General features: G+C 44.4%; 2 protein-coding genes across 2 annotated transcripts in view; one reads left to right on the top strand and one right to left on the bottom strand.

The window, feature by feature from the left end:
- Positions 1–761: 761 nt before the first annotated feature.
- Positions 762–6,748, top strand: LOC310940940 (phospholipid phosphatase 3-like; the record flags this gene model as incomplete). Its single annotated transcript, XM_083906001.1, has 6 exons — positions 762–861; positions 3,062–3,216; positions 3,302–3,588; positions 4,595–4,652; positions 5,798–5,974; positions 6,627–6,748. The coding sequence occupies 6 exons, from the start codon at positions 762–764 to the stop codon at positions 6,723–6,725; spliced, it is 876 nt and encodes a 291-aa protein (XP_083762127.1). The 3' UTR covers positions 6,726–6,748.
- Positions 6,749–7,984: 1,236 nt separating this feature from the next.
- LOC310941108 (adhesion G protein-coupled receptor L1-like) overlaps positions 7,985–27,340 on the bottom strand; it is a 32,987-nt gene continuing 13,631 nt past the window's right edge. Inside the window, exons 3-25 of the mRNA XM_083906200.1 lie at positions 25,853–26,066; positions 25,312–25,421; positions 24,458–24,472; positions 23,040–23,247; positions 21,276–21,540; positions 20,808–21,147; positions 20,435–20,728; positions 19,216–19,319; positions 18,874–19,059; positions 18,721–18,759; positions 18,460–18,640; positions 18,246–18,368; positions 17,902–18,119; positions 17,627–17,800; positions 15,477–15,689; positions 15,149–15,369; positions 14,645–14,711; positions 14,435–14,523; positions 14,155–14,323; positions 13,078–13,227; positions 12,896–12,992; positions 12,685–12,795; positions 7,985–11,686 (exon numbers count right to left, since the gene is read on the bottom strand). Coding sequence (XP_083762326.1) covers positions 9,699–11,686; positions 12,685–12,795; positions 12,896–12,992; positions 13,078–13,227; positions 14,155–14,323; positions 14,435–14,523; positions 14,645–14,711; positions 15,149–15,369; positions 15,477–15,689; positions 17,627–17,800; positions 17,902–18,119; positions 18,246–18,368; positions 18,460–18,640; positions 18,721–18,759; positions 18,874–19,059; positions 19,216–19,319; positions 20,435–20,728; positions 20,808–21,147; positions 21,276–21,540; positions 23,040–23,247; positions 24,458–24,472; positions 25,312–25,421; positions 25,853–26,066 — 5,576 coding nt within the window. The 3' untranslated portion in view covers positions 7,985–9,698. The remainder of the gene's footprint in view (positions 11,687–12,684; positions 12,796–12,895; positions 12,993–13,077; positions 13,228–14,154; positions 14,324–14,434; positions 14,524–14,644; positions 14,712–15,148; positions 15,370–15,476; positions 15,690–17,626; positions 17,801–17,901; positions 18,120–18,245; positions 18,369–18,459; positions 18,641–18,720; positions 18,760–18,873; positions 19,060–19,215; positions 19,320–20,434; positions 20,729–20,807; positions 21,148–21,275; positions 21,541–23,039; positions 23,248–24,457; positions 24,473–25,311; positions 25,422–25,852; positions 26,067–27,340) is intronic.

Raw genomic sequence — 27,340 nt, 5'->3', positions numbered from 1 at the left:
ACAAATGAATATTATGTTCTGTGAAGTATGCTCAGTATTCATTTGTTGTCGTTCATGTTCTATCTATTTTGTAGTACCTTAATTGTTTAGTGTTGTTTATGCTTTGTTCTGTGAAGTATGTTCTGCTTTGTATTACCTTAATTGTTTAGTGCTGCGTATGTTCTGTGAAGTATGTTCTGTCTGCACTGTACTACACTGTCACTGTTAATGTTGTCTGCGCATCTCTCGCATCTCTCTCTCTCTCTCTTCCTCCACCCCCCCCCTTTTCCCTTCCCCCGTCTGTCCACTCCCCGTCCCCCTGTCCGGTCCGGTTACCACGATCATAAAACAAATAAATAAGAATAAAAACACTGCAGGCCAAGTATCAGAGACTTGCCCTGCGCACAGCAAATCTGCTTAACACCACAGGGCTAGTAGTCAACCATACTACATGTCCCAGATACTGGGCAGGACAGGTTAAAAAAAAAAAAAAATGCATTTGAAAAAAAGAGAAGAACTTTGATAGAAACAGATTAAATACCGTGTCAGCCGGCGCATATGTTCAGTCTCCCTGCAGCTCAGCAGTTCAAGGACGCTCCCACAGTGTCTGATGACAACAAGTTTTTTTTCTTTCTTTTTTTTTTCTGCTCCCAGAGCGAGTGATCATGCTCACGTTGGATGGATTCGGGCCGCAGAGCGGCGGTGTGTGCGTCTCCAACGCGGAGCTGCAGCTCAACAACAAGAGCAGCCTGCCCACAGCAGCAGCAGCAGCAGGGATGAGGATGGAGAACAGCAGTGGGAAGAAACTCATAGACATCTCTGGACCGGCTTTATCCAAACGAAAACTCCTGATCGGCTTGGACCTTTTGTGCCTCTTCCTTGGTAATTAAAAAAAAAAAAAAAAAAAGCTTTATTATTGTGTGTATTTTAGTGTGTGAAACTTTTACAGGCTACAAATCTAGTCAGCGTGGAGCATGTGGTGACTGTTTGCACTGGAATGCTTTCGATTACTAAGTGTTGTTATTTTTTTTCACACGGAAATGTGCTTTTTTTTTCCACTATAGGCGAGTTCCTCTGTAGAGATGAGGGTTAACTTCACCCATGAAGTTCTTTCCAGCTCTGTTCCACTTTGTTTCCATCTGCGCAAACATGACGCTAAGACGTGTGGGCTTGCAGCACATTTACTAGAAAGAAAGAAAGAAAGAAAGAAAGAAAGAAAGAAAGAAAGAAAGAAAGAAAGAAAGAGAGTTTTTCAATCAACATCTATCTTTGGCCATGCATGGGTTTCCACTAACGTGCGCTCCCGATACCGTGCCAGCTGGTTTGTGCATTGCCTGGGGAATTCTACAGTTTCCATGACAACCTGTCGTTTCTCAGGGAGTCCAGCCATAGGGAATTGGGTTTGGTAGAAATGAAATAAATGCACTATCCATGAGCGCTGTGTGTGTGTGTGTGTGTGTGTGTGTGTACACACACATGTCATGACTGTCGATGCCTCCTCCCCTGTTTTCCTATGTGTAACAGGATGGTGGTTATGTAATGTCGGCTAATTGGAAAAAGCTGGACGGGGGGAAGCTATAGTCTGTGTTAACAAATTGGACATGTGCAGGAAGGGAGGGAGCGTCGTGTCTCTTCCACCTATCTCTCTGCAGACACACGTTCCATGTCTGATCTAAACCCTTAACCCCAAACCAAATTCCCTGACCTTACAACCAAGACGTCGACTACAACCGTCCTCGAAGCCTGAGCGAAGCAGTATCCTTCACTTTTAACCTGAAGCAGTTATAGAATAGCTGAACTTAACTTAACCTTAGAATTTGTGGTTCTGCCTCATTAGGACCAGATTTTTTTGTGGAACAACCAGTTCTGACAAGGTCAGTGTTTGTGCTAGAAAAGGTGCTTAGGGGTAACAAACACACACAGACACACACAGACACATACACGGAAGGACACAGAGACAAACAGAGGCAGTGTGAGGCTGGTTCTGGCTCTGGACCGCTGCAGCAGTTCCTCTTTGTTTCGTAGGGAATAGTTGAACTGGAGTCACAAACAACCAAATCCTCTCTCTCCACTCAACAACAAAACCCCCCCGCCACACACACACACACACACACACACAGTTTACGTTTTATCTCTATTTTCATTCTGGGATGATTCCGTCTGCACTCATGTCGTCAGGACATGAGAGTTTTCTCCAGTTTCTTGGGCATCTTTGGTCCCAGTTGAGCAGCACTGTCGTGACCCTCGCATTCCTCTCGGCTGTCAAACTTGTGAGGTTCTCAAGAGAAAAGTTCTGGTTCCCACCCTGATTTTGTTGTACTTCCCAGTCCCAGGTTTTTTTTTTAAGCCTCAGATTTGTGCCAACCACTCGTTTCCTCATCGAAGGCAATCTGCTCAAGATGACGCAAAGTCTTCACAGTTGCAATGACGCTGAGTGTTGAACCCTTTTGGTACAAGCTCCCATAGATCGGAAGTTCCAATCAACGCTGTTTTTTTTGGTGTGTATCTGCGCCATTACCTTGTTTATGAAGCCCTAAAGTTTAGAAACAAACAGTTCAGCCACTGCTGAGAACGCTGGGTTTTATTGTATTCTCGGTCTGGAATCGTGACGTAAGGATCCCGTCTCCTGAACAGCAGATCAGTTTTTCACTTGCGACAGTGTCTTCCGACTCCGGGTCAAAGGCATGAGTAGCAGTGTATCCACCGTTTCCATCGGAGGAGCTGCGCGTCTGAGAGCTGGCGTTGCTAATTACGTCACTTCCAGGTACCAGGCCAATCACAACCCATTCCGTCTTCTGGGGGTGATATTTCAGTCTGAAACGGCACGGCTGATGAGAGCTTCAGTGAGGAGAGATTTCTATCGGCTCGTTTGCAGCAACTAGGTTTTTGACCATAAAAACAAGTTAATGTATGTTAGTAGATAGGAAGTAGCTCGTCTCTGTGAAGCTCATATCCTCTCCTGTCTCTCACCCATCTCACCACAAAGGGGAATATCCGTGCGTCTTCTAGGGATTCTTGGAATATCAAATCACATTGTTCCTCTAATATTTCCCTCTTGCTTCGACGTACTCCCTCTCTGCAGCCTCCATTCCTTTCTTTGCATGTGAGCTGAAGGCAGTGAGTCCTTACAGAAGAGGCTTCGTGTGTGGGGACCCCAGCATCACCTATCCTCTGCAACAAGAGGCCATACCAGATGAGCTACTCATCGCTGGTGGCATCATCATCACTGGCCTCACAGTGAGTACATATCATATCATATTTGTTGCAGTAATTCCCAGCTCACACCTCGTCACAGCTTGCTGAGAACTATGATCACCTCCAGATCGCCCTTGGGGAGTGTTACAGGGTACGTTTCCAAAGCGTCAGCTCCAAGGCCTTCGTCAGGAACGTGTACGTGTCCTGTCTGTACAAGGAGCTCGGCTGCTTCCTGTTTGGCTGCTGCGTCGGCCAATCGCTGACCAACATGGCCAAACTGAGCGTGGGGCGGCTGCGACCGCACTTCCTGGCCGTGTGTGGCGTCACCTATGCGTCGCTCAACTGTACGCCGGGAAGCTACGTTGAATCGGTGAGCTGCAAGCAGTCTGATCACCGGTCAGAGGAAGAGGCAAGGTACTGTATGTCAGCGGTGGATTTTGCCCTTCAGATATCATTGATGAGGAGTATTTACCTGTCGTGGGGTTCTTCTAACTAACTTCCCAAGTTGGGACATTAGTGTACAAAAATTACCATTCAAAAGTTTGGGGTCACTTAGAAATGTCCTTATTTTTGAAGGAAAATCTTTTGTTCAATGAATATAACATTAAATGAATCATAAATACACTCACTACATTGTTAATGTGGTAAACGACTATTCTAGCTGCAAACGTCTGGTTTTTAATGGAATATGTACATAGGTGTATAGAGGCCCATTTCCAGCAACCATCTCTCCAGTGTTCTAATGGTACATTGTGTTTGCTAATGGCGTCAGAAGACTATTGGATGATTAGGAAACCCTTGAAAACCCTTGTGCGATGATGTTAGCACAGCTGAAAACAGTTTTGCTGGTTCTGGTGACCCTAAACTTTTGAACGGTAGAGCGATGTTGACGTCCGCACTCATGACTACGTCACAATGTGACATTCCTGGAGCTACGCTTTGTCCCTAAAAAAACGCAAGAATGCAGGCGAGGGTGATAGTATCCGGAAGAGTGGAAGTCTGCAAAGTGTTCTATTCTTGGCTCCACAGTGCAGCACAGAGTTCTACACAAACTTCCACCCTCAGAGGATTTACGTGTCCAGTGGATACATTTTATATATGACGGCAATGTGCCGGCTAGAGTCGGAAAATGATGGCTTTTCCAAATGCTAACTGCTCATTTGCATTTAAAGGGACAGGCACTCAAAACCGAGGGTGATTGAACTGCTATGGTGCTTCATCCTTCAAGTATTTTGACCAAAACATGTCACCAATAGAAAATCACCAATATTAATATTAACACATTTGCACTGATGCATTATTGTATTGGTTTTTTTTGGGATCCAATGATTTTGACCAGTATTGGCCCAATAGTGAATAGAGTGAATATCACACGGCCTCAACTGTATGTGATGTGTGTGTGATTTTTTTGTTGTTGCAGGAAGTCCTTCTTCTCAGGCCACGCTTCCTTTGCCATGTACACAATGCTCTACTTAGCAGTGAGTATCCGTGTCAGTATATTCCTCTTTCTGTCACACACACACACACACTAGCAAACCCAATTTACTGTCTCTCCAATTTCCAATTACTATTTCTCGAAGAAATACAAAGAGAGCGAACGAAACGGGGGAGCCATCTCAGTCCAGTTAGCTGCAAAAAAAAAGAAAAAGAAAAAGACAGAGCGTGAAAGAGGAGAGGGAGAGAGAGAAGGACTGAATGGAGGAATGGGATAAACAGAGACAGCTTTGTTCTGCTGTGGGAGGAGTGTGACCTCGCCTCACCGCCTCACTGCTCTCCTCTATTGTGTGAATGTGTTAGTGTGTAAGAGCCTGCGTTTATATGCGTTTATCAAAGCATGGGTTTGTACATGCAAGTGCCTGTATATGTCTGCATCAACTGCCATGACCCCCTCATGTTACTACTGTATAGTGCGCGGCGATCGTAACTATCAGTCATCTCAAACCGGTCCTGGTCATTCTCACTGGACAGTGAGAATCTCTTGTTTTGGACCTAAATCATCGAGATATTTCTGTATGTGTGTGTGTGTGGAAATCCCAGCAGATCAGCAGTTTCTGAAATACTCAGACCCCGCCCGTGTTGCGCCAACATCCGTGGCTATCTTCAGAGTTACTGAAATAGTCTTTCCTCCACGTAATTTTGCTCGGTTTGAACTCGATATGAATCAGAACTCGCATTACCAAGTTTTGAGATTCATTCGCGATTTTTTGTCCACCTGCCACCAGGCACGTCATGGACGATAGCGGCTGTCAAAAATGGACAGAGTTGAGACTATGAACTCGTCTTTCTTAGTAAGAAAGATAGAAGACGAGCTTAACCATGTCAACATGTCAAAATTAGTTGAGTTGCTGATTGGGTATTTTCTTAATAAGCGGTTGAACAGGTGTACTTAAAGAAATGGCCATTATATACTACTAAAAATTTGGAGTCACTTAGACACGAACCCTAACCCTACTTTTTGAAGGAAAAGCACATTTTTGAAATGAATATAACGTTAAATGAATCAGAAATACACTCTATACATTGTTAATGTGGTAAACGACTACTCTAGCTGCAAACGTCTGGTTTTTAATGGAATATGTACATAGGTGTATAGAGGCCCATTAAATATCATTGTTTGTTGCAGTTTTATCTGCAGGCACGGTGGACTTGGCGAGGGGCTCGCCTGCTGAGACCTGCACTGCAGTTCCTCCTGGTTTTGCTTGCGTTCTACACAGGTTTGACCCGGATCTCAGATTACCGGCACCACCCGTCCGACGTGCTAACGGGCTACATACAGGGAGCCCTCACTGCTTACTGGGTGGTAAGTACATCTTAAAGGGGACATGTTATGCAAAATCAACTTTTTAATCATTTTAGTACTTATATATGGGACTCTGGGGACCAAGTGTGAAAAAAGATGACTCACTCATGTTTTTGTGGTCCTCCTCACTCAGTCTAAGTACAGGAGATAAAACACGCGATGTTGACTTCCGCACTCATTGTTACGTCACACTGAGACATTCGTGGAATTGTTTGCGGAGCTCCGCTTTGTCCCTAAAAAACACGAGAGCGGAAGTCCGTGAAGTGTTCTATTCTTTACTCCACAGTGCAGCACAGAGTTCTACACAAACAGCCTCAGAGGATTAACGTGTCCAGTGGATACATTTTAAATATGACGTAAATGTGCCGACTAGAGTCAGCAAATGATGGCTTTTCCAAATTCTAACTGCTGTCAGTGACGCTGACGTAGTTTCCTGTGTCACATTTGCAGTTAAAGAGACAAGCACTCAAAACCGAGCGTTCTGAACAGGGCTGTTGTGAACTGCTTTGGTGCTTCATCCTTAAGATATTTTGACCAAATCATGTCACAGACATGTTCATTAGGACACCAGGGAACTAGGTTAACTTATAGAAACAGGGTATAATATGTCTACTTTAAGTTGGGGCGTGTCTCTGTTTCCGTGTCTTTACAGGCCTTCCACATCTCATCCATGTTTAAAAGCTGCAGTCCAGATCTGTCGCCCACCGAGACCCTGAACTCCCCATTGTCGCCCCACCATTCTGTCTGCTAAACACCACTCACACAAACCTCCGCCTGTGTCGCCGTCGTCATCCACCTGCGGCGCCGTAGTCTGGTTTAGGAGAGACGAGCGATTGGAAGAACGCGAGGCCGTTTTCCTGTGAAGACAAAACCACATACCTCAGTGCTGTGAAGGAAGGAAAGAGAAAAGGACATACTACTGTGTATATGAACGGTGAGAAAGGAAGGAGGCAGGACGCTGAAAGCTAAACTCACACTGAGCACTTGTCCTCGTTCGTCCTCGTGACCTTTACCTGTGAGACGAGACTGAAAAAAAACACCACTACCACGATATGCATCACCTGTAAATGTACACAGTTTTTGTACAAGCACTTTTTCAATTCCACGTTAATATTATTAATAAAGTATTTCAGTATTTTATATAAACACACACGTAACTATTATGTTTTGTTGTCGACATAAACAGAGTGAATGTAATGGCACTGTTGAAAGAATTACAAGAGCAGAGTTAGCTTTATTAACTTGTACCAGTTAAATCAGGTTTGAATCCTCTGAGAGTATTTTGTTTTGACGAGTACATTCTCTATGTTGCTACTTCTCAGTTGGATTCATAATAAATATGAACAGATTTACTAAACAGTCCAGAATTACGGAAGCGCATTGCATTCAATTGGAAAAAAATATATATATATGTTTTTCTGAGTACTTTTTTTTCCGTTTTTCGAGCAAACGCGTCCATGTTGTTATAAATCGAAACTCCCAATGAAGCAATGAATGTAAACTCAGAAAAAAAAATCAGTAAATTAGAAAAATAAATACTCCGAAAAACCAACCGTGAAACAAAATTACTCAGAAAAACAGAAATAATTACTCTGTAAAACAACAACAATGCAATGCACTTCCGTCCAGAATCACACTGACCATTAAAGACAAATAATTTTCTTAAAAATCTCAGTTCATGCTGTGACTTTGTTTTTTCTCCTTAAATATTAACATTACACACTTTTTTATTAAAAAATATCTCCGTCCTCACTGCACAACCTGAAGTTCGAGTAACTTTGGAAACGGTCCACACACTCAACCTCGGGCAGTGTCTGAACCCAGCTGTTAAAGATACAGTCCGTAAAAACCCAAACAACGTTGTTCAAATGCTACAGAGGAGTACACACACATTTCACTTCGCTTGACCTGTTTATTAAACTAGAAGTATTGATCAGTGCAGCTTTAAGCGCACAACATAAAAACCAAAAAAAAAAAAAACATTCTTCTGATTTTCTTTTGTGTGTTATAATATAATATTCGACTTAAACATCAGAGTCCACACCACTGCAGTTCAACTTGGAATAACTCAGTATGTGCATGGACCTACCTTTGCTATCATTTCTGTTATAAATTAAAAAAAAAATCCCCCCTCTGCTTTTCTTTCACCAGCACTGGTGAAACTGAACAACAAGTAGTAATACAACAAAGGAAAATAAGCAGCCAAAGCAAAAGTGTTGACTAGATCAACCCCATCAGACTGTACACGAGCGTTCAAAAGTTTGGGGTCACTTAGAAATGTCCTTATTTTTGAAGGAAAAGCACTTTTTTTAAAATAAATATAACATTAAATGAATCAGAACAACTATAAACAACTATTCTAGCTGCAAACGTCTGGGTTTTAATGGAATATGTACATAGGTGTATAGAGGCCCATTTCCAGCAACCATCTCTCCAGTGTTCTAATGTCACATTGTGTTTGCTAATCGCGTTACAAGGCTATTGGATGATTAGAAAACCCTTGTGGAATGTATTGGTGACCCCAAACTTTTGAACGGTAGTGTACAAGTTATTTTCTCTCAGTGCATCATCAATATTTCCCGAACGAAGGTGTTACAAAAGTACCTCAGTCGTTCTTTCCTCACCGCTGCTTAATCCTCTTTATTCCATGTGTAATCTTCCTATATATTTTTTTCTCCCTGAACCCTCCAGCTCTCTGTACATTCCACAGAAAACAGAAAGACAAAAAAAGCATGTATTTCACGTGTTTACTTGAACTTCAATAGCAATACAAGACAATCAGAACACTTGAGGTCAGTATGTACAAGGATCTCAGGGGGTGGGGGGGGTTGCAAGAAAAGTTCTGAGGTTTTATATGATCTCTGGCTCTGGAGTCAAGAGTTCTGTTGCTATGACAAACCCCATGGCAACGAGTCCCATCACCATCAACAGTTACTGGCAGGTGGAGGTTGGAGGAAGGAGGAGGCGGAGGTTTTGGCTTTTATGTGAAATGGGGATTGGTCAAGAGTTCAAAATCAGTAGCGGGGAGTGTGTGTAAGAAGAAGCCCCCCCAGTCAATGTTGATAAAATGCTTCACTGTGATACATTAATTATACAAGAATGATGTATATATATATATATACACACACTCTATTTCTCTCTCTCTCACACACACACACACACACTCAGTCACACACGCATGCTCATCAAGCTATACACTCGCACATATGCTTACACTCGCACGTTAGCACTTTCCTCCTACAGTATGTAGCCATGTAAAGCCACTATAAAGTCATGCACATGTTCTTTGAAAGGATTTTTTGGCAACACACAAGTGCTTCGTTGACACACTTTTTGCTTGCTACAGGGAGGGGGGGAGGGGAGGGGAAGGGGGAAACACCCGGCCAATGATTCGCTAAAAACTTAGACTATGGGCCAATAAGGATATAAGCACTGATGAGATGGGAAGACACAGCAGGGTTTCAGGAAGGAGAGAAAAGGGAGAGTTAGAAATGGATCACAGTCATAGAAAAGTAACAAAACATGGAAAGGGGGAAGTCTCGTGGTGATCAGGAGATAGAAGCAGGGAGGAGCCATCACTGTCATGGTTGTAACCTTCTTCATTGCTTCTCATTATCCTCTTAATTTCATTCAGTATGACGATCATCATTGTTTGCTGTTATTATCATCATCATCATCTTTCGTCTCCTCCTTGTTTTCTATGACCCGATCACCACCGCCCTAGTCACAGGCTCGTCACCCGCTGCATCTGTCCATCCTCTCCCTCGGAGGTGGGCTCTGTGGTGTACACTGCTTCTCCGTTGGAGGCCAGCGGCGGCGGCTGGTAGAAGGTCTGGAGGTGATTGGGCCGTGGTCCAAGCGGGGGCCGCCCCAGGCTGTACGGCAGCTCCAGAGCAGGGCGCTGCGGTTGGCCGGTGGGGCTGACCTCCTCTGGACCTTCCGGGCTGCTGTCGGGGTACGAGAGGGTTGGCGGAGAGGTGCGGGTGTAGAAGCGAGGAGGAGAGCTGCTTCGGCTGTACACTTGTGGGGAGTGTCGGGAGTAAAGGTTGTTGGGAGGGGAGTTGGTGTCTCGCGGAGCGAAGATATTCGTCGGTGGAGAGCTTCGGGGGAAGATGCTAAGTGGTGGCGAGCTTCGGTCCCCCGGGTACAGCGGGGAGGGGTTCGACTCTCTGGCGTAGATTGGTGAGGAGTCGGGATCAAGGTCAAGATCAGGCGTCAAAGGCAAAGCAAAGCTGTCGGAATCCTCTCGTTCGCCGTGATACCGAAGGGATCCTCTATCTTTCCCTCGTTTCCTCCCATCGAGACCTCCATCATTGCCCTCAAACAGGAAGGACTCCTCCCTGTCTATATCCACCCCACCTCTCCACACATCCAGCACTCGATCTTTCGGTTTCTCGCTCTCTCGTTCAACCCCTGCTCTCCATCCATCTCTGTCTGTTAAAAACAAGGTTTCCTCCTTCTCTCGGTCCACGCCGCTTCGCCATCCCTCAATCGCAAAATCATTCTTCTGGGTAATGAACGTCTCCTGTTCTGCCTCCGCTCCTCCTCGCCACACCTCCATTCGTCCATCTCTCTTCTCCAGCAGATGAGGTTCCTCCCTCCCTCTTTCTATGCCACCCCTCCAATTGTCCATCTCTCTGTCTCTCTTCTGAGATGTGAAAGACTCGTCCCTTCCTCTCTCAACTCCCCTCCAGTCGTCCATCATGCCGTCCCTTTTTACGTGAAAAGTCTCATCCTTCTCTCTGTCCTGAACGCCTCTCCATGTCTCTATACTTGCCTCCCTCTGTTTCAACAACAGCGGCTCTTCCAGAGCCTTGTACAGGGGCTCAGACTCCTGTGGTGGAGGGGGAGGAGGAGGGGGGAGTGGCCTGTCTCGGTATCGATCCCAGTCTCTATCCCTCTCTCTCTCTCGGTCCATCCCTCCACTTGTCTCCACTGTGCTGCGGTGACGGGACAAAGTACCGGGCGTGCGGCTGAGGGTGGAGTAGGGCCGGGCCTGAACATCCGGGGGACGCGTTTGCTGCCTGTCCTGGAGACCGCGGCGACCCAGAGTGCCTTGCAGCTGCAATTTGTCCCCGTCTTTAAGCAGCTCGCGGGACTCCGACTCCCCAGAAGCGCGCGCCTGTGACCAGCCATCTTGCAAGCGCGGCGCTGTGGCGTGATCCTGTCCACGTGTCACGGTATGCGGCGCCTCAGCCTCTTGCGCGTGTTGCCTCGCGTGCGCCCAGCCCTCTTGCGCGTTGTGACACGTGCTCGGCTGCATGGTGGCAGCCCAGCCCTCTTGGGGCGGCTGCGCATGTCGAGTAAGCGTGGCAGCGTGAGTGACGGCTGCCCTGTCGTGGTGATGAGGCCTCGCCAGGCTTCCGTAGCGCTCAGGAGGAACAGGCATGGGCACCGAGGGCCTCAGGTTGCTTTGCACCAGCTCAGAGATGATCATCTTCTCGAGGGCGGCGGCGTCAGACAAGTTACGGCGCATTGCGGTGCTACTGCCCAGATCTGACGCTCCATGAGGGGTGAGGAGGCCTGGAGAGATGTCATCCCCTCCTAACCCGACGCCTCCATCCCTCAGAAGGTCAGTGCTGCCAACAACTCCAGCTCGGGACCCAGGTGTTGTCCCAAGACCATGCAGAGTGAAGGTGTTGGGGGTGTAGCCTCCATTGAGACACACACTGTCCAACCCACAGGACTCCTGGCTCTGTGACACACTTCCCTCTGTTGGGAGAAATGGGAGGATACCAGTTACAAAAAAGACAAGGACGCCATTAAAAATATACATGAGATGTACACTACTGATCAAAAGTTTGGGGTTTTCCATTAAAATTCACACTTTCATTCATCAAAGTAGATGCAAAATGAATAGAAAATATAGTCAAGACATTGATTAGAAATAATAATTTTGCCCTTCAATCTTTGCTTGCTAGCTGTGCTAACATCATTGCACAAAGGTTTTCAAGGGTTTTCTAATCATCCAATAGCCTTCTAACGCGATTAGCAAACACAATGTACCATTAGAACACTGGAGAGATGGTTGCTGGAAATGGGCCTTTATACACCTATGTACATCTAGAATAGTCGTTTACCACATTACCAATTTATAGTGTGTTTCTGATTCATTTAATGTTATATTAATTGGAAAAAGTGCTTTTCCTTCATAAATGACCCCAAACATTTGAATGGTAGTGTATGAATGAATGTATGAGTGGTTCAGCAGAGTTAAGTGTGCCTACGTAGACCAAAATGACTGAGGGAATATAATTTTATGAAATGTTCACTGTGCAGTGACATGAAAAAGATGTTTATTATATCTTCATGGTCTATGAGTAGTTGCATCGCACAATATGAATTGGAGTGGCGCTCAATGATTCAAGAGAGCACAATGAAGAGGCTCATACTCGGCTTGTTTCTGAAGGTTCCTACTGCTCCACGTTAAGACAGAGAGACAGAGAGGGAGAATTTCAAAAACATGTAAAGACAAAAACTCGTCAAACTCAAAAACCGAAATCAAAACAACGAGACAAAAATAAGTGACCTTAGGTTTCCAAACATTCAAATTGCACAGGAACAAGACACATCGTACAAAAGTCTTAGACTACTTTGGAGAATTAGAATAGTCAAGAGTTTTGCATAAACAAATATAAAGGCACTTAGGACACTGAATAGCAAAGAATAAAAAAGATACACACACAGAGCTACAGTATATGAAGAAGCACCTGTGGAGGTGAAAGGTTGATTGTATCCCTGGGCCAGCATGGTGTCATAAGGAGAGGCTCCAGCATGAGTCTGCAACACTGGATTAGTGAGGAAATGATTTCCCAAAGCAGCTGAGAATAGAGAAGAGGAGAGGGAGACAATTAACCCCACACATCCCTCACCCACAAAGCTGAGGTTAAAAAGACAAAAAAGCAAAAAAGTGAGTGCCACCTCGGTTAAGAGTGGGAGTATTGTTCACATCTGCAGCGATAAAAGACGATTCAGTCTGCCTGCGAACTGTGTCGTTCCACATCCTCCTGATACGACTCTGGAACACAGAGAGACAAACACGGTCAGAACTGATTCAGAGAGAGGAGACAGAAAAAGACACAGAGAGGCACAGTGTTTCATACCTGTCTGTTAGCAGTGGCTCTCCGACTCTGGCTGCTGGTGTAGCGGCTGTTGGAGCGCAGGGCAGAACCCTTGACTGAGTCCGGAGAGCTGGAGGAGGAAGTTGCACAGCACTGCGAGAAACGGAGGCATCGGCCGTAGTCCTTCTGGCCCTGCATGTAATGTACAAACATGATATTATTGGTTGATGCAGTTCATAATGACAAGGTCAAATGTTAAAACCCTTAATCATCATTGCCTTTATATCTTTGATGGCCGTCCATATATAAAATCCATTGCATATTCTGTCCATCCTTTCTATGTATGTAAATTTGAATTTTGTCACTTTGTCTTGGTTATTAAAAATAATATTAATAATAATTAAAGCTGCAAGCAGCGTTGTGCTGGCCCTCGCCACCACCAGGCCGGGTAAGCCCTGGACTTTGTGTTCTGGCCGGGTCACTTAACTTGTATGTGAAGTTTAGGGTAGATTGGTCAATATATGGCAAAGTATGGGATGGGTCGCTTCCTGTCTGGGCAGATCTACTTCCTGTGTGCAGGTAATAGCTTGCAGACGTGTCCAGGGAGGGTCCCTGGTCTCACATATGTGTTCAGGGCCGAGAATATATGGCACAGGGTACAGGGCACTTCCTGTTTAACTGCGAAACGGCAGAATTCAAAATGGCTGACATCTTGTCTGGGTCAAGTTCGCGTTCGTAGACATGTTCAGGGGCGGGGTCTCATGTCACCTATGTGACAGTTTCATGGCAATTGGTCGATGTATGGCTAAGTTATAGCGAAATTTTGTGGTGAGTCATCGAAATTCGCCAACATTCCGATGGCTGCCGTGGCCACGCCCCTTTGAATCTGCGAAACATTCTGATAACTTTTGATCTTGGATGGTCTAGTACAATTTGACAGGTTTTTCGTCGAGGTCATGGTCCCAAGAGGACCATTATTTTATAAAATTTTTCACCAGTTCAGATGTGTGTGCCAATTACAGTTTGTTTTCACGCACGTTTAGGGGGTCAAATTTGAGAAAATAATAATAATTCCTAGAATAACAATAGGCCTAATAATAAAAATGATAAGAGCCTGACCTTCCTGGCAAGGCTGCAGTGTAGTATGGTGATGAGCAGGCCCTGTGCTGTGTTGAGGGAGGAGAAGAGATACGCCAGGAGGAGAGATGGAGCAGACAGGAACATCAGGCCTGAGGACCAGGTGACACTCTCCAGGAACAGCAGTGTCAGGGAGCCCACTGCCCAAGCCCTGGAGATAAAAAAAAAAGTTCTATTTTAAAATATGAATAATATTTTGCTCATAAATGGTGCCAAAGCTACTGAAACACAATGAACTCTACACTCTCATCAGCGCACTAACCTAAGGTTGTCATGGCGACTGGAGTCTGGCTTCAAAGCAGCGGTGCTGTGCATTTTGTGTAAGGTCATCACCAAGACAATAAGGTTCAACTGGGGCAAAGCAACAAAAAAAGACAACAGTTAAACATCCATCCATAAATAATTGATCCACAGTATATGCAATAATGATTGATTACCAAGGCTACAGGAAAAGTTTAGCAGGAATTTTCACCATTATAATGACAGCAACGGGTCCGAGGAAACTCGAGATGAAGTAGTTGTCTGTTCGTAGCCAACATCTACACACAAAGAAGCAAACAATTATACAGGTAAGGACTGTCCACACACTAACACAAGCAGAAAAGTCAGATACGATACGATAAGATAAGATAAGATATGATACGATGCGATACGATGCGATGCAATGCGATGCGATTCGATATGATGAGATACGATGCCATGGGATAAGATATGTTACGATACGATGCAATACGATGCGATATGTTACGATACGGTACAATACGATAAGATGTGATAAGTTAGTCCTTTATATTTCCCGCAGTGGGGACATTTTACATCGTTACAGCAGCAAAGACAGTAAAGATAAAGATAATATTTAATAAACATGAATCACCAAAGAAAATTAGAATAGATTAAAAAAATAGCGAGCGCTGCTGCAACAGGCTGCCACACAGGAGGCGGCCATTTTGCGTCGAAAAAAAAAAAGTCAACTTACGCCGTGTTTGAGCCGTAGCCTCTGAAATCTATGGCTGCAGACACAGCCACCACCAGGCCGGGAATAGAGTAGCCACACAGGTAGAAATATTTCCTCCTGGAGTTCCGACCTTCGAACACCTCCCGCTGTAGCAGATACAGTTCCACGCCCTCCAGACACAACCAGCAAAACACTGAGAGTAGCGAGAAGTGCAGCAAGCCAGCAACAATAGAGCACACAACCTGAAAATGTGAAGTCAGGAAGAGAAAAAAAAAATTATAATTATAATATTTTCAAAAAAAAAATACTTAACTACTACGCGGCACGTTAGTCCACGATGTGCACTCACTGTGTATTGTGTCTTGTTGGCACCAGCGAGGAAGAGCAGCTCAGTGATGAGCAGGTTGGCCCACAAGTTGCAGTGGATGGTGCTGTGGTCTGTGTGCCAGGCTGCCCCCTGGCAGCACAGGGTTGTGAGGCAGGTGGCTAAACACACCAGAGCGACAGAGATGCCAACCCAAGAAATCACATAGACCAGGAGCTCTTCTACACCAGCCGAGAACTGGAACACGTAGAGAAAAAACAGAACGCAATGATTTTTTCTTCTTAAATGTGATTACAGGGAGAGCATGCATGAACGTTGACATTGCGAGACATTTACATTCCTGTTCAAAAGTTTGGGGTCACTTAGAAATGTCCTTATTTTTGAAGGAAAAGCACTTTTTTTCAATGAATATACACTCTATACATTGTTAATGTGGTAAACGACTATTCTAGCTGCAAACGTCTGGTTTTTAATGGAATATGTACATAGGTGTTATAGGGCCCATTTCCAGCAACCATCTCTCCAGTGTTCTAATGGTACATTGTGTTTGCTAATCGCTTTAGAAGACTATTGGATGATTAGAAAACCCTTGTGCAATGATGTTAGCACAGCTGAAAACAATTTTGCTGGTTCTTTGATGAAAGGGTAAAATTATTATTTTGAATAAAAATCATTATTTCTAATCTTGTCAATGTCTTGACTATATTTTCTATTAATTTTGCAACTCTTTTGATGAATAAAAGTGTGAGTTTTCATGAAAAACATGCATCTGTGTAGGAGGTGTGGGAATCGGTATCGGTCCGATAATGGTCAAAATCTCTGGATCGGATATCGGACAGATAAAAATGCAATTCAAAAATCCAATATATATATATATATATATATATATATATATATATATATATATATATCGCAGATACTGATATTGGTATCAGTATCTGACACAAAAAAAAGTGTCTGACAAAAATAACAGTCAAGAGGCGCCAAGTCATTCAAAGCTCTACTCACGCTGCAGTAACATATAATACACTTTTAAACAAAAGAGAACTCATGCATATCAGTGCTAATATTGTAGTGGCTACAAACTAAACCAAAATTTGGGCACAAAGAAGTGTTACAACAGTGTGAAACTGCAGCGGTTTAGAAGACACCAGCTTGTGTTCAGTAATGCGAAAGAATGTGGCCAAAAGGTGTCCCCCACATCATTTATGAATGTGAATAATGTGACTGCATCCGCAGACGCATCGAGTACATTCACATCTATTCTCTACTTATTACTAAACACTTAGTCATCGGGTCATACATCACACAGGAGTAATGTTACTGCCCACAATTAATCAGCTCCTCTGGGATTGTTCTGAGTGCAATAAAGGCAAAGTCAAACTGTCCTACAATAAATGTGTGCACAGGTGGACTTTGATATCTAAAAATGGATGTGAAGCAGCTGTTTAAAAGTTTGGGGTCACCTATACAATTTTTGTTGTGTTTTCCAATAAAACTCACTTTTATTCATCAAAAGAGTTGCAAAATGAATAAAAAAAATATAGTCAAGATTAGAAATAATGATTTATATTCAAAATAATAATTTTGCCCTTCAAACTTTGCTTTTGTCAAAGAAGCAGCAAAACTGTTTTCAGCTGTGCTAACATAATTGCACAAGGGTTTTCAACAGTTTTCTAATCATCCAATAGTCTTCTAACCCGATTAGCAAACACAATGTACCATTAGAACACTGGAGAGATGTTTGCTGGAAATGGGCCTCTATACACCTATGTACATATTCCATTAAAAACCAGACGTTTGCAGCTAGAATAGTCGTTTACCACATTAACAATGTATAGAGTGTATTTCTGATTCATTTAATGTTATATTCATTGAAAAAAAGAGCTTTTCCTTCAAAAATAATGGCATTTCTAAGTGACCCCAAACGGTAGTGTAGCATACTTTTACAACTCTCAGTCCCCTTGTACCACATGTCTCAAATGGTGCCATGGTTCTCAGACTGTGGTACGTGTAGCACCAGTGGTACATGAGCTTCCTCTGGTGGTACTTGGAGGTAAATCTGAAATACTGTTTCACTATTATATACCAGGGTGTGATGTGATCAGAATTTTGACCAGAGTGTGTACAAAATGACAGATATAACAAAAAAAAGTATTATACCGAGTACTTACAGCAGGTTGCTGATACGTCATGAGGACAGCGTAACTGGACAGGTGGTTGCAGGCACAGGTCGTGTGTGTGTTGTTGGTGTGTAACAGGCGGCAGCCCTGCGTCGACCACCTGCCACTCCCAGAAACCCCCGAAGCATTCCAGAAGGAGCAGTTGGGGCCAAAGTGGTTCTCCAGCTAGATAGACAAACAGACCAACACATCCGATGACCACTTGTCCGTGCGCAATTGTCAGGAAGTGGGTATTAATTATGAGGTAAACTGATTTCCACACAGACCTGCAGGTGCCGGAGAGTAAAGATGACTGGCTCAGAGAGGTACACTCTGTTGGATCCTCTGTGCACAGAGGCAGAGATCACATGGGAGTTGACCACCAGGCTTTTACGTCTGACCTCTGAGCCCTGGCCAAGCCCCAGCCCAAGTCGGAGAGTTGAATTCTGGGTTGTCAAGAAGGAGCCCAAGTTCTTATAGAGCGAAAGGACCAGCTTTACCTGGCCTACAGAGGAAAAGGGGAGGAAAACATTATGACATTTATATCCTGTTCCATATCTTTAATACATGGAGATAAACTACAATACTGAGATTCACAAAATGTTATTTCGTCTTATTGCATGCAACAGACCATTGTTGCTGTACTGTTGCAGAGCCACTGCAGATATCTGCAAGATGCTGTCGCTGTCATAGGAGTGAGGGAACGTCAGGTCTTGTATGTCCGCCTCTGTATTTAGCACATAAACCTCCAGATCTATGAAGAGACGTGCACAAATGTATGGATGAGGAGGTGGTTTCCACGACGTGTAAAAAAGAAGGAGAGAAAACTGGCAAGCAGCACGTACCAATATTTGGCGCCCGGTCACTGAAGCGGCCTTCGTAGAGGTTGTTAGCCAATAGAAAGGCTCCTTTCTCTACCGCATCTATCAGCAGCGACGCTGAGCGCGACTGGTCAGTGCTGCTCATGTCAGCCCAGGACACCAGAGCCTCAAGACCCAACAGGTTATCAACGGTCTGAACGACAGCCTGCAAAAGAGGAAAAAGTGTTTTATCATCCATCCATCCCTCCATCACTCCCTCCCTCCCTCCATCCATCCATTCTTTACCTGAACATAAGCTCTGCATGTGCGTTCCCTCTTCTGCAGCTGAAAAGAAAAGCATCAAACAGTTACTGTTTGAATCATCATCGCATGACATTTCAGCTTTCATTTCCAGAGAAGGTCAAGTGCACATCGGCATTGACAAAAGGAACAATTTACCTTGTTGTAATTGCGTGCTGCAGACTCTTTATTGGCCGGTCTCAAGGCCTGGAGCTGGGAGTCCAGGATATCCAATAGTTGCTCAATTAGCTTGACAGACATGCTGACATCACCGGCATAGATCCGCCCCCGGGTCAGGTTCACCAATTCCCCGGCGATGTTGGCTGCGTTCTCTCCACTCTTGATCTGGAGTTGAAGCGGGGGTGTTTATAATGTCAAATATTTTGACATTTAGCGGGGAACTGCTTGCTGACTTGCTTTAGGGCATTAGCGCAGGGTGCATGAGAGTGCACGTGTGTGTGTGTATGTGTGTGTGTGTGTGTGTGTGTGTATAAAACTAACCTTCTGTGCGATTTGGCTGACCCACGGAGAGGTGCAGTTGGAAAGGTCAGGCCCTCTAGAGCTCCAACCCACTGGAGACGACACACACTGATAGGAGGCGATACCTGCAGAGGCAGACGCCACGACACAGACAGTCAGAGAAGCAAAAGGACACATTAGGTTTCACATATGCTCAGGTAGTTTGTCATTTCTGATCTCTTTCCCATGCAACTTTTGACCTTATATGCATCTCCATATATACACTACCGTTCAAAAGTTTGGGGTCACTTAGAAATGTCCTTATTTTTGAAGGAAAAGCACTTTTTTAAATGAATCAGAAATACACTCTATACATTGTTAACGTGCTAAACGACTATTAATCTGGAATTGTCTGGTTTTTAATGGAATATGTACATAGGTGTATAGAGGCCCATTTCCAGCAACTATCTCTCCAGTGTTCTAATGGTACATTGTGTTTGCTAATCGCTAATCATCCAATCCAAGGCTATTGGATGATTAGACAACCCTTGTGCAATCATGTTAGCACAGCTGAAAACAGTCGTTTGCTGGTTCGCTGACGAAGTTCTGTGATTTTTGTGTCCACCCACTTTTAGCACTGCTAACAAAGACCTGAGGTTTTAGCTTAGCTTCATTAGCTTAATCTAACTTTCTTCTCCAACGACTCACTTCTCTCGTCTCTAATCTCAAAGCTAAAATAGGCTAAAGCAGAGCGCCCGTTGGTAACTCTCATACTCAGTGGAGAAAGCGTAGCGCTTTACCAGCTTGTACTAATGTCATCAGTTTAAATGGCGACCACATTAACGATAATTCACTTCTATTTTGCCAATGAGCACATCTTTTATGCAAATTAATGTGCAGTAGTGTTGTGTAGAGTAGCTGAACTTCTTTTCAGTCCTAAATGGGGTTATACATAATGCTCTTGTAAACATCATGGACAATCCTTAATGCATCAGAGGCTTATTTACATAAGAACATAACAGCCTCTGCTCTGAGGTAACACTGGCTGAGGAAGACAGCTGCACAGCGGGGTGAGCCCACCTCGCCTAAACCCTACAACCTCTCTTTTTTCCTCTCTCATGTGAAGTTCAAAGAGAGGGCATCCGACTATATTTCAAAGGGAAACAAGATACAGAGATACAGAAACACACGTTGATATTACACACACACATCACACAGGCTGATATGCTGGCACACACTCACACACACGTGCCACACCTACCCAGTGACCCTTTAGGGCAGGGTCTCTCAACTGTCTCTCCCTTCAGTGTGGGTGGCCATTGCACCCCTCGTGCCACCCGGCCCTCACATCCGCCCACCTGACCGGGGCTCCCAGGAGCCAAGGGTACACGCAGTGGGGGGCGTGGTGTGAGAGGAACCATGGCTGTGATAGGTCGCTGGTCAAAGGGCCCTCGATTGATGACGCCTATCGGGTGAGAGGCTGACGGCCGCACTGGGGTTAGAGCAACAGTCGCTGTGTAGGAGCGTACAGTCGTCATCAAAGATGAGAGGGGACCTGGATATGACGAAAGCATCATTAGTTTCCTGAAATGAGCGTCAGCGTCCAATTACACATCTGCGCTTATCCTGCGGACCTTTAGTGGGCGGCGGTGGAGTGAACTGTAGCGGGTATCTCAGCACGTAGTAGTTGTTCCACACATACAGCTGGTTGTCTCTGGGGTTGTAGTCTATAGAGGAGATGTACTGGTAAGGGTTGGGGAATGGTATCTGAACAGGCAGTTCCTGTCCGCGGCTGGTGTCGTAGGCGTAGACCACCATGTCGCTGCCGGCGCGGCCGTCCGCCTGTCCCTCATCGTCCTGGAATACAGAGCGAACGGCGTAGAGCACGCCACATGCCATGAAGGCGTTGCTCGCGCCACGTTTATCAAAGCCAGTGGCCCAGGTACCCTCAAAGCGCAGGGTGTACGGATTCACCTGCAGATGGGAATATTGAAGACATTATTAGACAGAAATGTAGGAGGTGAGAGACAGTTTGGGTGTGTATAAAACCCCTTTCTCTTTCCCCTTTTTCTAATCATTAATTTGTTTTCATTCCCACTCACCTGGCTGACCACAATGCGTCCATTATTGGCTTCGGTGGAGTAGATCACCCAAAGGCCGTTCTCATCCACTGCCAGATCGATGTCCGACTTCCCTCCCCAGCGGTACGGTGAGGTGTCGTGGTAGTTGGCATTAACCACCACTGCCTCCCCGCTCTTGATGCGCGTCCGCAGGTCGTATTTGACCAGATTGCGCGTTCGCTCCTTGTTGTAAAAGACTGCGCCGTCATACACCACAAAGCCTGTACCGTCCACACGGCTGGGCAACCTAGGACAGACAATGACACAAAAGATGTAGACTACCGTTCAAAAGTTTGGGGTCACTTAGAAATGTCCTTATTTTTTAAGGAAAATCACTTTTTTTCAATGAATATAACATTGTCTGAATTGGAGAAAGAATTGTCTGGTTATTAATGGAATATGTACATAGGTGTATAGAGGCCCATTTCCAGCATCCATCTCTCCAGTGTTCTAATGGTACATTGTGTTTGCTAATCACTTTAGAAGACTATTGGATGATTAGAAAACCCTTGAAAACCCTTGTGCGATTATGTTAGCACAGCTGAAAAAAACGTTGCTGGTTCTTTGACCAGCAAAACTTGACAATATTTTCTATAGTCAAGTTTATAAATAAGACTATATTGTCTTGACTATATTTTCTATAGTCAAGTTTATAAATAAGACTATATTGTCTTGACTATATTTTCTATTGGTGACCCCAAACACTTGAATGGTAGTGTACTTATGTACACTTTCTCAATGAGGATGTTATTGGTAAGTTACAATTGATTTAGTCACTCGTGCGGTTGGCGACGGTCGCACTACAAACATTTTAATCGAAGTCCCAAAGATCAACCTGGGAGCAGGTTAGCAACTTACACTAAGTTAGGGAAACCATGAAAGCAGGGCATTTAAGTAGAAGGATGCAATGGTAATTTCTCTATCTCAAACAAGAGCTAACAACAGTGGTGGCAATAGCACAACAAAACATCTCAATCTTTCAATAACTTGATCAATTTTAAAGTGTTTTCTTGGTCTCATGATGTCAACATTTGAACATCATGATGAAGACGACTGTTTGAATACAAATTGACATTGAAATTCAATAACAATTGAACCACTACATCAGACAGTTGTTGTGTTTTTTTGCAGTTAATCACCTTGTTAGAGAACTGAATCCAAAAGCCAAAAATACCTACTACTTTTTGTGAGTAGTGTATATAATTCCTTCTTTAACCATAGTCATTTAAAGGTTTGACTTGGCAGAATCAAATATACTACCTGTATGTATGTTCATGCCTTATAATAAGCCTTAATTATGTACTTTAGGTAAGGCCTTGCTTTGCAGAGGATGCCATCTTGCTTCTAAAGCAGCAGCCAGAGCGTGTGTTTCATGTTTTGTAGTGAAATCTAACTAAACAAAGCGAGAGTGACATTCTTACTAGTGTGCAAAGGCCACTTGGGAACACATTATGCAAATATACAGTACCAACACGGGCACTAGCCAATCAAATGACATTTATGTGTTTAGCTCGAAAACTACATAGGTGCACCCAATAACAGTGGACATGGTGAATACCACCATGATTTTAAAGGCATTTATTTCTTGTTTTAAATAAATATATAGATTACAAAAAGCCATGAAAGTCGGGAGAACCAAGGTCACCTTGTCAAATTGTTTCGTCTCAATCCAAACCCAAAAGTAACTTGTCATTTAACCTACAGCTGACGCAAAATAAATACAGCTCACACGGTCTCATTACTCACTTGTAAGTGGTGGTGATTCTATTTTGGCGGTAGTCCTCCCACGAGGCGTACTCGTACAGCACCTCGGTCCGATACGGTGTCCACGGCATGACGTATAGCCTGTCGCCAGCCTGGAGTGGGTCCTTACACCATGCTCCTGACTGATGCTCTGCCTCCAGGAGCGACGAGGCCGGCTGGATGCTGAGCAGTGAGCCGGGACATACGAAGACTGGAAGAGGGGATTTAGGAGGGGGAAGCAGGATGTCAGGAAGAAGAGGAAAATAAAAGCGAGAGAAGAAGAGCAGGAAAGAGTGGAGAGACAGTGGAGCAGGTGAAGGTAGAAAATGGATTGACGAAATGAAAAATTGATTGAATTAGATGCAGTTGGTGCGGCAAGATTGAGGGAAAAAAGAATGAAGAAAAAAGAAGAGAAAGGGCTTTAAAACACCTGTACTGATCTCAAGCAACAGAAGAGAGGTAAAAGTGTCATCACACACTGTTAGTGTGTGTGTGTGGTGAGAAATACAACAGGGACACTGCAATGGAAGGTGTGTAAGAGTGTTTGTATGTCTTTTGTGTGTGCTTTGCGTGTGTGTGTGTGTTAGTGCAAAAAGAGTGAAAAAAAGAGTGTGAGGTAGAATCAGGGACGCAGAGGGCGGGGCTAAATTTTGCCTTGAAGTGAATGAGAGGGCAGGTTAGTTACACCGAGCACAACGCCTAGTTCACCCACATGTCAATAACTGTATGGACACACACATATGTACACGGTCTCACACTGGCATGCAAATAGGCATGCACACACACACACACTCACACACACACACACACGGAAGCAGTGCTTAGTTAGCACAAATCCAGACGGACATACAGTCACACACATTTGGTCTTATTTGTCCTATGAAGATAAATAAGGGGCTCTTCCTATAAGGGAAGAAAAAGGGGAAAATAAGCATGAGGAGGACAAGAAAGAAAGAATGAAAGAGAGAAAGAAGGAAGGAAAGAAAGAAATCGTGTATGTGAACAGGAAATAGATGAGAAAAAGATTATGTTTGTGTGAGCTGTTGTGTCGGTGTGTGCAGAAAGACCATGGAGGAAAATCAAGAGACAGAGAAACCAGTGGAAGAGAGGGAGAGGACGAAAGTGTAGAGAACTACACAGAGAGACAAGAAGAAGAGAGACTAGGTGCGGAACCTGGATAAAATTGGATAAAAGGGCGGGTTTCCATACAACAAGAGATGGATAAAATGAGAGGGGGGGGGGGGGGGGGGAACTGAGTAGGAAATGAAAGAAAGAGGGGGGCAACATCCAGCATGACTACGAAACAACATCCTAGGTTAAGAGGAAGAGAGAGATGGCAGGAGAGAGGAAGAGAAGGAGAGGAAAGAGAGAGGGGTCGGGGGGTAAGGAGAGATCAAGATGCTACAATGTATTGTCTTTACCTTTTTGGTCCACTTCTACTCAAGCATAGGAAAAAAAGAGGGAGAGAAAGAAAGAGTAGTCAGAGGGTGAAAGAAGGGAAGTAAAGAAAAGAAAGCAAGAGAGAAGGCAAGTGAGAAGGAAAGAGAGAAAGAAAGCGAGCAAGAAAGAAAGGAAAGGAAAAAAATTGCACAGATAAAGAATTTTTGGAACTCATTCTCGCCACAAATATCAGAATTTACAAAAAAAGAAAGGAAAAAAAAACACAAAAGAGAGCCAGCAAACTCCTCTATCCTACTCTCCTCCCCTCCCTCCCTCCCTCCCTCCGCCTCCCCCGAGCTCTCCTTTTCCTCAATCAGGCTCCTGTGGAGAAAAGAGAGCGACTCCTGTGGCGTGAATCTGGAAAAGAAAACACACACGCATGCACACGCAAGTGTATACACACACTCCCACTCCCGCGCACGCACACACACACACACACACACACACACACACACACACACACACACACACACACACACACACAGATGATGTATAGTAAAATTCTACGATTGTTGCTCTCTTTCTCTGTACTTTCTTACAGTTAACTTCCTGTCTGTATTTACACCACGCGCACACGCACGCAAGCACACACACACTCCCTGAGGAAAAAAAAAAAAAACTTTCTATCCTTCAATCTCATGGTCGACATCAGAGGTTATACGATTAAAAAAAAACACCTCAAACCTAAAGTGTAGCTAGAAAAATGGGTTAATTTTTCTTTCATGCACACATTTGCATGTCATGTTTGTGTGTGTGTGTGAACAGTATATGTGAGTTTATGGAAATATACATATATATGTGTGTGTCTATATATATATAGCATATGCATACTCACTGTAAGGGACACATTCATATTGGATCTCCAGGTACTTGTATGTTCCAGGACAAGGGTCTGGAAACACATCGACTCCGGCGACCACCACACATTGAGTCCTGTTGTTACACCTGGAGCAGGAGAGGGATGGGTGGATGGATGGATGGAAGGATCAGTCAAAGGGAAGGTGGAGTGAGGGGAAAAAAACAAGGGGGAGTAATTAACAGACAGGAAAGGGGAAGCAGAGGACACTCCATTTGTCTCCTCTCCCTCAGTGAATATTGATCAGTTCTTCTAGGAAAACAGTGCTGAGTTCACAGCTAATGGTGCAGCCAGGCACTCAGACTCAGCTGGAGAGACGACTCCACTTGCGGTACACATGACTAACAACACAAACGCTGTCTCTGTCGACACAAAAGCGCACAAGAAACTGCAGATGGTCACATTGACATTGATCTGTTTACCTGCACAGGACCTACTGTACATACGTTGCTCTACAGTGCAATCGCTTACATCGACGCGACGACACGCAGTCAATGGGATTCCCAGCACGTATACACACCTCTGGGCCATGATTTTTAATGCATCGGGGAGGTAACACTGCGTGTTCTCCATCTGGAAGGGGTCCGCATCACAGATCTTGTCATCGGTGCGTCCATAATTGGCCGTTTCCACCATCACCACGTCACTTCCTGGACAGCGTAGCTCTATGGGGTAACCCTCGCATGCCAGTTCCCTGCGCAGCAGCCCAAAAGGCATGGCAGCTCGAGACATAGCTGCTCAGATGGCGAAAAAGAAAACAGAAGATATTACATTTTTGTGCCTGCATGAGTTGGAGAATTTTCCATAAAATAAAAAGTCACTCCCTGAAATAAAGCTTCAAAAGCTCCCTCAAGACCACATCTGTGCTGAGAATTCGTAGTTTCTATAGATTAAATCTTGTGCTGGGCGTTTCCATGACGACGGACCGGAAAAAGACGCGCGTGACGTCACTTTTACGTGACTCCGATTGTTAAACTGAGTCTCAAAAGTAATGTAATCCCGACTTCTAGACAGGAAGCACCATGGCCGTGGGTTTTGCGGGTTACAAGGAGGAAGTTAATCCTTCAAATGAAGGGACACCGTGTCGGCAGGACAGCGAGACTTTATTTTTCTCTTTTCACAGGTAACAGATAAGCACGATCTCACGCGGAGCCGGACTCTCTTCTCTTCTCCGGTCCGGTCCGGTCCGTCCCTTTACCTGGTCCCCCCACCACAACAAGGGGACGCGTAATTACATTACACAAAAAAAAAAAAAAAAGACTAAAAGTGGTAATAAAACATTACAGACTAAATAACATAATAAATAAAATGAACAACACAACTTAAACACATAATAAAACAATAACATGTAATACAGTAATTTAAAAAACATAATGCTAATGATGACAACATAAATTCCATACATAAAATAATAAACTACACGGTTACACTAACGCTAAACTTTAAAAACAGAGGCACACATACGCAGTACGCTGCTCTTTTCGTTTAATAAACAGACCGCTCCAGTTCGGCTGTAGGCGGCGCGCTAACACAGCTAACGGAGCTAACACAGCTAACGGAGCTAGCTGGTAAACGGCCGGTGCCGCGGCACGTAAACATGACGTCACGCGGGTCTATTTTCCGGTCAGTCGTCATGGAAACGCGTCGTACTAACGTTGACGTGCCCAGCACTAATTAAATCACATCATGAGCTGCTATGTTGGTACACTAATTAATTATTCACCAGTTGTATAACAAATGCCATGCATACCTTACAGTTATAGCCTTAATTAAATCTTGCCCATTGCTTCAGGGCCCCATAATTGACAATAAGCATTGGGCTAAACGTGCAGAATGTGTTATGGCACTGTGCGCGTGTGTGCGTCTCCCACGTGAGTTTAATTCAATTTCTACACTCGTACGAATGCTTGCATTGCAAGGGTGCAAACAGAGTGTGATGATGATAGAAATCACACCACACCTCCACCGTGACACCTTGATGTAACACTGTGAATCACAACATTGTGTG

The sequence above is a fragment of the Microchirus variegatus genome (assembly GCF_963457635.1).
Source record: "Microchirus variegatus genome assembly, chromosome: 19".
Taxonomy (NCBI): Eukaryota; Metazoa; Chordata; class Actinopteri; order Pleuronectiformes; family Soleidae; genus Microchirus; species Microchirus variegatus.
The sequence above is the reverse complement of the archived record's forward strand: the minus strand, read 5'-3'. Positions and strand labels throughout refer to the sequence as shown.